At 37.0% G+C, this 12,107-nt stretch overlaps 1 protein-coding gene across 5 annotated transcripts in view; it reads left to right on the top strand.

The window, feature by feature from the left end:
- Positions 1–12,107, top strand: part of AHI1 (Abelson helper integration site 1) — a 221,902-nt gene that overhangs the window by 137,284 nt on the left and 72,511 nt on the right. For all 5 annotated transcript variants that reach the window (XM_019479611.2, XM_019479610.2, XM_019479609.2 and 2 more), the window contains exon 20: positions 6,843–6,901. In XM_019479611.2, the coding sequence (XP_019335156.1) occupies positions 6,843–6,901 (59 nt within the window). The remainder of the gene's footprint in view (positions 1–6,842; positions 6,902–12,107) is intronic.

Below are 12,107 nucleotides of genomic sequence, written 5' to 3'. Positions count from 1 at the left end.
AAATGTGTGCATTGCTTTTGAAAGTGTTTATGATTATTTGTTGAAGTAAAGGAAAACAGTTTCTTATCCAATAAATCAACAAACTTCACCCTATTTAATTAAATCTGTTTGATCTGTTTCAAAGTAATTGTTGTGAGGATAAAATCTCTGAGGGAAAATTGTATATACATACATGGTTACACAGGAGTCTGTCTCCCCTGTACTATACCTGGGTTGAAGATTAAAATAGGATGTGATTCAATAGGCTTGCATTTCTCATAAGACTTTTACTGTAAAAGAACCTTTCTCCAAGAAGCTTCAATTAGAAATTACATCATTTACTAAAAGAGCTTCGGCATCATATCACTTAATCAGTAAAGTCTACAAAGAGATCCGTGAAGAGATTTAAACATAAGAATACTCTTTGTTGTCCTGCTTAACTTCTAAGTGCTTTGCAAATCTGAGGAAGCTGCTTGAATTCCCTCTACAGTGAACAGGGAAAAGTTTGGCATTTAAAAATAGGATTTGTCACTGGGGGAGGGAGGGTGGCAAGCAAGTTGAATAAACTGACCAGTAGGAAACACCAAAGAGAGGGGTGTCTCTCAAATCTTACATCTCTCTTGGATTTAGGCATTTATATGATACTCGATTTCTGAACCTGAAATTACTTCCTTCACTTAGACACTTAGTCATTCTTTTGAATGCAAATGACCAATTTGCTCTTTCCTCACAAAACACAGCTAATGAGGAGGATGTGGTGGTGCCTCTACTGACTTGTGTGTGGTAGCCTAATTGTTAGGGTTAGAAAAGGATGAAACTGAGTCTGTTAGGGTCTTCAGTCCCTGGGTTTGAGCCCTTATTCCCAGTATTGTTTATGCATTTATCCAACAACTAATGCAAAATGCACAAGCAACCACTAAAGCAGGAACCACAACTCAGCATGCTTAAAGAGGAATATCCTCAATACTGGGCTACTGAGTTATGCTTCCCCATCATGATCACGACAGGCCAGATTCTATTCCACCTATAAACTACCTAAGTAAACTTAGGTGCTTAAGTGTGACTAGTCCATTCTGTTCAAACCCTGAAAGTCCATTAATGCATCCTCATTAGAAGGGAGACCTACCCACCTTTTTCATAAAAAAAAATTTCAGGGACTTGGGCAGGGTAGATTAGAATTGTACTTGGGTACCTGAGGTCACTTATGCAACTAAGACGTTGAATAGAATCTGTCTTAAAGTGTCTGCAAGGCTGTTTAGGAGAGGCAGAATGGTTTAAAAAAATGATTTAGCCTTAGCTCTACAGCAGACTTGGTTACTCAAGCTATAGTTCAAACTATATGAGAGCCTCAGCTGGTCAGTGTTCCAGTATCTGCATTGTAAGATGCCAGACAATAGCCTGCAACAATTCTGAAAATACCCTCCGAAAGTTCTGACCTGAATTTCAATATTGAACTTCAGTAGTTGGAAAGTTTGTGCAGAGTCTGGATCAGGGATAACCAAAGTAAGCACTGTTGAGACTGTTAGTCATACCTGCTCAATATAATTGACAAGTTTCATCAAGCATGGAACCATGTCAAACTAACTGTTCAGAACTGCTTTAAAAAAATCTATTTAGCACCATTTGGGGAAGAGTCATTGGACATTCCTCTCTACTAGCTGACTGGACCTTCCTTTGTGAATGAGTTACTCTTAAAATTCATTTCAAACATGGCTGTAGAAATGCTGTGTATGATAAGGAATTCACAACAGACACAGAATTGATTGGATCTGAAGAACAAGTGGATCTAGAGAAAAGAGATCTCAGGAGGGACCAAGAAGGTTAGATTTAGGAAGTTGAAAATTTTTACAGAAGATGTAATGAAGCTTTGACCAACTGGCGACAAGTGTGTGTTGGCTTCATTGGGTGGTGAATACTTGAAACCAAAAGTTCAGTGTACAGTTTATCATAACCATTATGACTGAAGCTAAAAACCCATGAATTGCCTGATTTGTTTTGACAAAGAGCCATAATAACTCATAAAAAATATGTAATAATCACAGACTTATTTGAAGTATTTTATGGCAACATGTTATTTTATGTTCCTATAGTAGCAAAATATTGCATCCTTGATAGTTTCATAGCTAAACAGTTTCATGAAAAGATGATAGTGCTATTACTGTTCACATAAAGCTAAATTCTGATTATATGGAAGATGGAGATGGGCTTTTCTTTGTGGTTGTAGGTGAAAGGACTAAGAGCAGTAGACTCAAGCTGCAGCAGAGGAAATTTAGGTTGGCAATCAGGAGGAATTTTCTGACTATAGCTAAGTACAGAGGGTCAAAAAGTCCGAGGCTGAATCAGTTTAATCTTTGCAGGTTAGTCTAAGCTGTGTAGATTGAACCAATAAAAGTGAATAGATGCTGACTTTTGATTCTGGGAGTGGAGCCACATGCCTGCAGTGGCCCAGGCCAGAAGCCAGGGAGCGCTAGAGCACGCCCCTCTGTTCATTTGGAACAGACAGCTTGGGCCAAAGCTAACTTGGGTGGAGGCCTTCAGGGAAGGTGCAAATCATCCTGGGATGCTGGGGGACCGTGAGTTAACTTGAATTTGGAGGGGATCTAGGACAGAAATTCAATAAACCGATTTAACCTAAATCAGTAAAGTCTGATAGTACATCTATCCAGGTTTATTTTAAACCAGTTTCAGCCATTTTGAAAATGGTTTATAGGCACTAGGGACAGAAGTTGCACATAAAACAGTTTAAGTGATCAGAAACTGGTTTAAACCTGTAACAGAACAGAAGCTCAGTGTACATAAACCAGTTTCAAAATAGCTGAAACTAGTTTAAGATAAACCTGGTTGAATGTAGTATCAGACTTAACTAAATTAGGTCAAACCAGTTTATGAAACTTATGTCCCAGACCCCTTCATGGTTCAAGTTAAATCAGAGTCCCCCAGCATCCCACCATGCTTTTCAGCCCTAGGCTGGGCTGTGCTATCTGCACCAGAGAGCAGGGCTGGCCCTGCCCCTCTGCTCCCTACCTGGAACAGTGAGGGCTGGCTCACTGGCTGGCTCACTGCCCCCGCAAAAGGCAAACCCCGGCTGGGGACTGGGGCCAGGGAGGGGGGTTAAATTTACCTTCCCCTGAGTACAGAGCTGCCTTGCCCCGCTGGCTTACTTAGTGCTGGCTGCAACTGTGGACTACAAATCCCAGAGGCACCTGGAAATAGGAAGACAAAGTGATCGGCAACCCTGCAGAGTCCTACTGTTGTGAATGTGAACTACAAATCCCAGAGACCTCAGGGACAGCAGGAAGAGGAAACGAATAAACAGCCCATGCTGGCTATGTGCCAGAGAGCCATGCTTTAGCACCGCCTCCCCCCCAGCTTCTGGCTTGAGTCACTCCAAGCATGTAACTGCAGTTCCTGAATCACAAGTGAATGTCTGTTCATTTGCTTATTGGTTCAATCTTTGCAGTTTAGACTAACCTGCAAAGACTAAATCTATTCAGCCTAGTTGTATGACATATTTGAACTGGTTTCCATCACTTATACCGGTTTACGAGTAATTTATGTCTCTAGCAGTAAGGGTTGTCAAGCATTGAAACAGGCTACCTAGAGAGGTTGTAGAATCTCTATCTTTGGAAATTTTCAAAAACAGGTTGAATAGACACTAGTTGACTGGTTTAGTCAGGAATGCTCCTGTCTTGAGCAGGGAGTTAGACTAGATGGCATTGTGAGGTTCTTTCTAGACTTACTTTCCTATGAACCTTTTTGGAACTTCTTTTAGAATTAATATAAAAGGATGATCCTGGAAGTGACAGATGATAAGACGAAGTATTAATGTTGAAGCTCTCTTTCTAGAAAGATCATTTCTGTTTCAACCTCTACTTTTGTCTTGGAAGGTTGTAAAATTCGGCTAAGTTCCTTTGCTGTAATGTTTATTTTCTTTTTCTTTAGTAGATTTATAATCATGGGTGACTGGTGCCTCCTGAGTCGGGGAAGGCACTTGCCCCTCCAGTGGCTAGTCAGTGATGGGGGGGAGTGGTCCCCGCGGCTGATCGCACCGACTGGGGGTTGGGAACAGCCAAAGCAGTGGGGGGGGAGTGGACTGAGCCCCAAAGTGGGATAGGGCTGCCGTGGCAAGGGGGGCAACGGGGTTGGGCCCATGGTGGAGTGGGGGGAAAGGAGGGGGAGTGGCCCTGGCTCTGGCCCCAAACCCAAACTGCCAGGGGGGATGGGGTGGCCCTGAAGGGGGCGGGCCAGATTAGCACAAGGTGGGGAATGAGGGTGCAGGGCTGAACACTGGGCTCTGTCCCCGCCACCCCCCTGTCATTTTTGCCAGGCAATTTGCTAGTTCTCCCATATCATTCAAACATATGTATGCAGCATTTGCCTCACCCAACTATTGGCTTGAATAGGCATTCATAAGTGCAACATTTTAAAGCAAAGTGATAATAAAATAGCAAAAAAAAATTATTAATAAACTTCCTTGAGTTTTTATTGAATTATAAAAATATTAGAAGAATAAATTATATGGTTTTCTTACTTTAAACCCAAAAAAATATTGTTAAAGGACTTTTCTAAAAAACATTTCTCCTTCACTTGCACTTCTAAAGTCAGGATTTAATCATTTTTGTTTGTGGCAAATTTAATAATATACCCATTTAATTAAAGGAGCAAAATAGTAATACTGATAGACCATAAACTATAGTGTCTCTTGAGGATACTTCTAAGATGTTACTTTCTGTAAGTGAAAACCAATAACAGTTCCATTGTAACTATGAATCATAATTTGGTTCTTGCCCTGTCCTTAGGGCAGTGTGGCTATTCAGGCTGGATATAATCTCATAAACATTAGCCCTCATAACTGGGTTATTCATGTGTCCAGTATGAGGTTCTAAGGTACACAAGACAATTGTTTCAGAATCTAACAAGAAAAATATTTCTTAAAGGAAATGGAGAAGAAAATATAAGGTTAAAAAATCATTTAAATTCCATGTCTCTCTTACAAATAGCACCTTAAATTATTAAAGTTGAAAGAATTTTTCAACAATAATTCTTGTCCTTACACATGTTAATAATTCTCCATGTCTCTCGTCTTGAAAAAGTAAAATAGGCTAATCAATTTCAATTGTTTCTAGTTCATTTGACCATCAGATTTACATAACCTAGCACATTTGATTCTGCAGTACAATGTTTAATCATTTAAAGAAAAAAAGTTTGAATCAGATTTTTTTAAAATTCTTGAAAACATTGATGTTAACCTTGATTTGGGGGACAAGATTTTTTTTTCTTAAAGAAAACTGACATTTACCTGGATAAAGCTATGTTCTTTGTAATAGCGTAAAATGTATTTAGTAATATACTGACTCTGCAAATCCATAAGTATGCGAGTAACTTTCACGTGTATAGGAAGCCTGTTGATTTTGGGACTAACACTGATCAATTTTTTTCGCAGATAGTTTATTTATCAAAAATGCAGAGTATATATAGTCTAGCAATTTTCATTGAATATACGAGGTAAATTCTGCAAATAGTTTTGGGAAGCAAAATGATGAAAAGTTGAAAACGTTTTCTGCGGCATTTTACAAAAATAACCTTTCACCTTTCCATGTCCAAATTTAGGTATATATTTTTATCACCTTTAAAAAAGTGCCCAAAATAAAGACATTTTGATTTTTTTCAGTTTGGCCACCAAATTATTGCACAACCCCTTTTGGAACTTCACCCATACAGGATTAGAACTTTAATAGTTTTAATTCTTTGAGCTTCAACCACTTAATTACATTTATAAATATCTTCCTGTGTTTAAACATATATGAGTAAATCCCTTCTGAATATATTTAATGCCACTGGCTTAAGACAAGAATAGTGCAGGTAAAGGTTGTACAAGCTTTCCCATGGTTCTTTGCCAGTGCACCTGAATCTTAACATGAAAAATTCCCATTTTTTCCAAATTCTAGACACCTTATGAGTAGATGTTTTGCTACTTGTGCTAAGTTAAGGGTTTTTTTGATAGGAGACTACAGTGAAATATCAGAAGTCACTTTTATTTGAAATCCTAAACTAGGTTTTGAACTCTGGTCTCTCATTCAGAAAAGCTTGTCTGCTTAAGTTTGTGGAGCCTGACTTCCCTTTGCACCATCTACTTATAAAGAAAAAGGTCAAATGTCTAGAGTAAAGCGATAACATTTAATATTGTCATGTTTAACAATTTTCAGATGTCTCTATCTTTTAAGCATGTTTTCTTTTCTTAGATATAGAGTAGAGAAAATGAATAACAAAAAGATAAATCCACAGATGATGAAAGGATTTTCTTGAGCTTAGTAGTCAATATAATAATTTCTAAAGGAAGGAATTTACAAGTACTTTTTCAAATGCACTAGGTAGAGAGTGAATAAAATAAACAGCAAGATGTGTTTTGGTAGAAACTCAGATGATCAAAGGAAGCTACAGAATAGACATAGTTATTCTTTCAGATAAAGTAAGGAAGTAATTCCTTTGAGAGGTTTTGTGATCATTTCTGACAGAAAACTTTGTATGCTCTACTCAGAAATTCAATGAAAAGAAAGGCAATGTAGCTGGGATAATAGTGTCAGTTCTGAGCACGAGGTGGCATGTGGACATTGCTTGTGCTATTTCTCTGAATCATTTGAATGGAAATATTGGATTAGCTAACCTTGTGTCATGTCTGTTGGTTAGATAAACCCTCCAACTGTTCCTAACTGAAGGACGTGTAGTTGCAACTGAAAGATGCTGCTGCTTTTCATTAGAGTTTTATGAACCGTATCCTGCTAACATAATGTTTTTTAAAATAAAATGGTTTATTAGATGGAAATGGATAACAGGCAAAAATTCACAGCCTTGTCTTTTCACAGGGAGTTTCAGCCCAGTAGGAAATCTTCTTAGCCGAGGACCATCAGTCAGACTACAGACGGTAAAGAATTCTATTTCTGCATTTAAAAAAAATGATAATGTTAGACTATAAAATGCCATTCTTCGCAGGTTAACATTGTAAAAAAGCTTCCCCCCCCCCTTTTTCTTCTTTATTTTTTGTCTCCCTTTATTCACAAAAGACTTTTTTTCAAGCAAATTCATCTACAGGGCCATATATGTCTTTACCTCAAACTAGTTGGCATATAGATCAGATATTAACAAAGAGTTATATTTTCATTTTATGTTTTTATTATTGGTTAGAAATGAATATACAAGAATGACATCGCTGTATTTTTGTTATTTATTCAGAACACAGCATTGGTACATAATGGGAAATTTAACTTGCAGTTAATGTAGCAGTCAACTTTAACACTGTCGTTTATTTTTTGCTCATCTGCATATTATTTCAATAACTGGTTTGTACCAGTGTTCTAAGGGAAATCTAAGAAAAATAACATCCATCTTCCATTTACTTCCTTTATTGTTATATATAGGAGTTGGTTGGGACCTTCAACTGATATTACATATCCCTTTCCTTATCCTGTTTCTTCTATCTTCATCAACAAAAAACAACTAAAATGCTACAAGTGTACTTAATTAAAACTAGACAATCAATAAATCTCAATCAAAATATAATTATAGCAGGGAAAGAGAGAAAATTAGTTGTGGAAAAGCTGGTTGCATACTAAAAAAGTGTGTGGCCACTGAAAAAATGGATCTTTTTCACCATTCCACTGGTGCCTACAGTCAGAATATTCCTGACCTAATATACTATGGCAATGTGTATGCCAGCCATTGGCTTCCAGAGAGTCATTAAAGGGATATAAACAACATTGTGTCCTTAATTCTCTTAAATTGTTGCATCATTTTTTGTATCCCATACAGGCCTTTCTTTCATAAATCTCATCAATATGTCCTTGTATGAGTCTGATATGGTAAATAAGACTTGCCCTAATGTTCTGAAAATATATTTTATGCTCATTTGTCTTCTCTTTTGGCTAAGTGATTCTCTTTTTTTTTCATACTATATTAAATAATTTATAATTAATAACAAATATTAGGACAGATTATGAATTGTTTGGTTTGTATTTATGCTTCTCTGCAACAACAACCCCTAAAAGTATCTGCAGCATCAAGTGTTGTGGGAAGGGTTATGTTTTAATTGATGTCACTTTCCATTTACAAAAAATATCTGGAGTTGAGTATATTTCGTTGACCTTTATTGCTGCTGTATATGCAGTCAAAATGAACAAGATACAGAGTTTCTTTAAATAAAAGAGAAGATATTTCCCAATTAAAGACAAAGTAGATCAAAATATTTTTGGAGGATATTTGAATAATCTCAGGAGATGGAATATTTTACATACTTCTGAATTCATCTTTTTCTTTTTTTCTTTCTTGTTTTCATCCTGTAGGCTTTGCTGCAGCAGCTGTGTTTGCATTTCTGATTTCTGTTTGTACGTTGCAGGTTTCAATAAAGTGCAGCCCGGCACAGTTTTTCCTCTAGGCAGATAATAGATTCCCATGCTCATTAAATACTGAAGAGCTGTAATCAAATGAGGATCATAGTCATCTGAAACCAAGGAAGTAATATTTACAGTAGTTCCATAACAGTGGATATTAGTTAGAACTAAAGCACACTACATTATTCTACATATTTACTACTTAAAGTATTTTAATTTAACTGTTAACATTTTTCTTTGTTTTTCCACTCTGTATGCACTGAATTTACACTTTAAGAAACAATATTGATATGTTAAATTAAGGCTGCTTCCCATTTTCAAGAATGGTTATCTTCTCCCATCTTTCTTAAATATCTCGCATTTCACCTAGTGCATCCTAGAGCAAGAGGAAGGAATAGGATAGTGTTGCCAACACTCATGATTTTATCAGAAGCTTTTTGATATTTGGTTCTTTTCTTAAGGCCTTAGCTATTGGGAAAAAAAGGATTCAATACATTTTCCCGTTTTAATTTTTAAGAAATTATGTTTCCTCATATTTGCAGAGTAAAACTAAAATATGTGAAACATGTCCAAAAGGCTCAGAAAGCAAACCAGAAGAAAGCAATGGTTTCTTTACTATTTAGGAATAACCTTAATTACTGAGCCAATATTTTTTGGCAACATTGGTATAATATTTCAATCATTTCTTAGATTAGAGTGCTACTTTAGACACATAATTATGGACCAGCAAATACTACACATGATACATTTTGAGCCAAAGAGATCCATTCCAGATTTAGCTCTATAAAGAATAGTTTTATTTCTCTTAAAGAAGAAGGAATGCATTTCCTCAGACTAGCCATTATATCTACACTATATCTGCCTGAGGTGCAATATCTGCTGCACCACATCTGCAGAGAAAAGTGCATTATCCAAAAAGAGAAAAATAGGTATAAAAAGTCAGTTCATAGTTAATTGGGAGAGGAAGGCAGTTTGCATATTTACTCTCTTGCATTGAAGAACCTGTGTGCAAACCAAAGAAAACAGCTTCTAAATACATAAGCAAAGTTTATCATTTATGTTTTCCTATATCTTCCCTTAAATGCTGATATTGAGATTTAAACTGTGTGTGTTAAAAAAACAGTAGCAATTAAATATTGGAGACGTATGTAAGAAAGAAGGCCATTCATGTTCATTGGGTACCATGTCTCTTAAGGGTTATGAATGCTATTTAAGGTCCAAATCTTCATTGCACAAGCTCATTATAGCTGTGTGAATAAGTGAATGTGCACATGCACAACCCCCAACACCCACTAACAAAGCAGTTGCTAATTTAAGAAGCTATAAACATGTTAAATAGCTTCATTGTCAAATTCCAAAGTTATGTTCTCACTTAATTTCTACTTGATTTTGTGAACTGAACAGCAGTAATCTGTTTCTCTATTTACTTTTGCCCTTAGCTCTTTTTTATTTTGTTTCAATAGATTATTGTTTATTCTTCTATTTGAATGATCAGGTCCCACCTTCCATGGATTTATGGAGGAACATAGAAATATCTCTGGAAGGTCTCATTTTTGTTCCTTGAGGTGCACAGAGCTCTCTCCTCTACAGCTGAGAGGAAATGGGTACTGATTTTAGACTGTATCCCACTCTTATGCCCCTTGCTTGTAATCAGGTCCTTGGAGGTGAGCCTCTGAGTCCTCATAGCACTTAAATGATTTCAGTAAAACTGTGTTGGAATCAGCATCCAATTACATAGAACAACAATTTTAAAAAAGACAGCTGTTGGTGTCTTTTTTTAACGTATGGGAGAGGAGCAGTCAGGCCAATTGGTGCTCTTCTCATTGAAGCTCAGGGAACTGGACAGACAGCAAGAAGCATAAATCAATTAAAGGCAGACCTTCCTGTCAGTTGGAATGGTAGTAGTCCAGTAGCGAGTGTATAGCAAGACATGAAAAAACTGTTCACTTACAGAGGAGTTAACTTCATTGTAGTTATTAGAATTGCACTGGAGTCAAGCAAGAATTTTATAAAAGGGGAATTAGGCCTCAGATTCCAGACTTTGAAAAATGTAAGTAAAAGAGACTTTTCCTTCTGTTGTATGTGAGTAGCCAGAGTAGACTGCATATTCAATTTGGTGACTTGGTAAGAAGCTGGCTGTGTATTGTCCGTATTGAAAGATTCACTTTTGATGACTCCTTGGCTAGTGCTTTTTCCTTCATCCGCTGCCTGTATTTTGAGAGATTACAGGTTTAAGTCATCTTATGTTTCTTTGGATCCACTTAAGACTTGGGATTACCCCAAACACAAAACGCACACAATAGGAAAAAAATTTTTATATGTTATACATAAGGATCTCACAGATATACATGGAATCCAGAAAATGTAATATACTGTATTTACTTGATTAGTAAGAAAAGGGTTTTTTTTTTTCCCCGTTTAACTTTGGGGGAGTCACTTGTCTTAGAATCAAGAATGAGGGTGGGGGTGGAAGAGAGCATGTGGTCGCTGTGACTTTGGCTCCAGCCAAGGTTCCCTCTGAGGTGCACACGTGTGCAGCCGCGCACAAGTAAAAGTCTGGCTGTGCACCAACTTTTCAAGGTCACGCAGCAGGAGAGGAGCTGGGCTGTGGCATGGGACTGAAGGTAAGCTCCACCCTGAGGCAGGGGTGGGGGCCTGGTGTGGGCTCCGCTGGCTCCAGGGAACTGCTCCGCTCCCCTGCATTGCCTCAGGGAGCGAGGAGGCCCATGGTGTCAGGGCTGGGGAGTGGAGCATTTCCCCGGAGCCGGCGGAGCCCGCTTACATGGTAACATGGCTATATGCAAAACTGTAATAGACATGAGTTTGTAATGCAGTGCTCTTGTATACAAGTACCAGGCTTTTATTAATTGTTTCTTTAAAAGAGAGAGAGAAATGAAGGGATAGTGTCTGTCTGAGTTGGCAAGTTTTGTAATTTTTATAAAGAATCTTGTATTTTTTTTCATTCATTGATTTACAGTTTTCTCTCTTTTTTTAAATTGTTATGGAAAAAATTTGAAAATGAGATTCAGGCATGCTTTAGAAGTGCAGAAACAAAAGGCAAATAAAAATAGCCATAAATTCATTATGTTAATTTAAAATCGTGATTAAAGGCAACATCAAGATTTAAAGTCCTAATTCATGGTTTTCTTAAATAGTTTGGGTACTGCTAGTGCAGTACCAGAGGAATCCATTTTCTAGAATGCTGGGTTTAATATCTGTTAATTGAAAATAAAAAATGCATAATCATGTAATGTGCACACATTGTATGTATGAGAGGAGTTTGGAACACTGGCCAAGACAAAGTAGTAATACAAAGGAGTCCAGAAATCTTAGCAACTTGGATAGAAAAATAAAAAATATAATTAATTTTGAAAAATAGTTTAAAATGCTTGTAAAAATAAATCTAAAATGTTTGTGTAATGTATGTGTAAAATAACAGATAGAAATTTTGGAAGCTAACAAACTAAGAAAAGATAACTACCTGGCCAAACTATAGGGCTTGTGGGGATGGGGGTTGATAGGCTTCGAAGAACTCAGTGTAAGCTTCATTGCTTGGATTTTTAAAAAGTTAGTACAAAACTTTGAGTATGTACAGTAAGGAAAAAAAATCAGGTTTAAAAGGGAGAAAAACTAGAAACTTGGAAGTCTTTTTTTCTGCCACATTGCATAATTCTATTTTACTGTCTATGTTCTCCATAGTTATCCTGTTTTTAGGAATGAAACATACTACGTTTCAGTAAGTTT

This window comes from Alligator mississippiensis, chromosome 1 (genome assembly GCF_030867095.1).
Source record: "Alligator mississippiensis isolate rAllMis1 chromosome 1, rAllMis1, whole genome shotgun sequence".
Lineage (NCBI taxonomy): Eukaryota > Metazoa > Chordata > Crocodylia > Alligatoridae > Alligator > Alligator mississippiensis.
The sequence above is the reverse complement of the archived record's forward strand: the minus strand, read 5'-3'. Positions and strand labels throughout refer to the sequence as shown.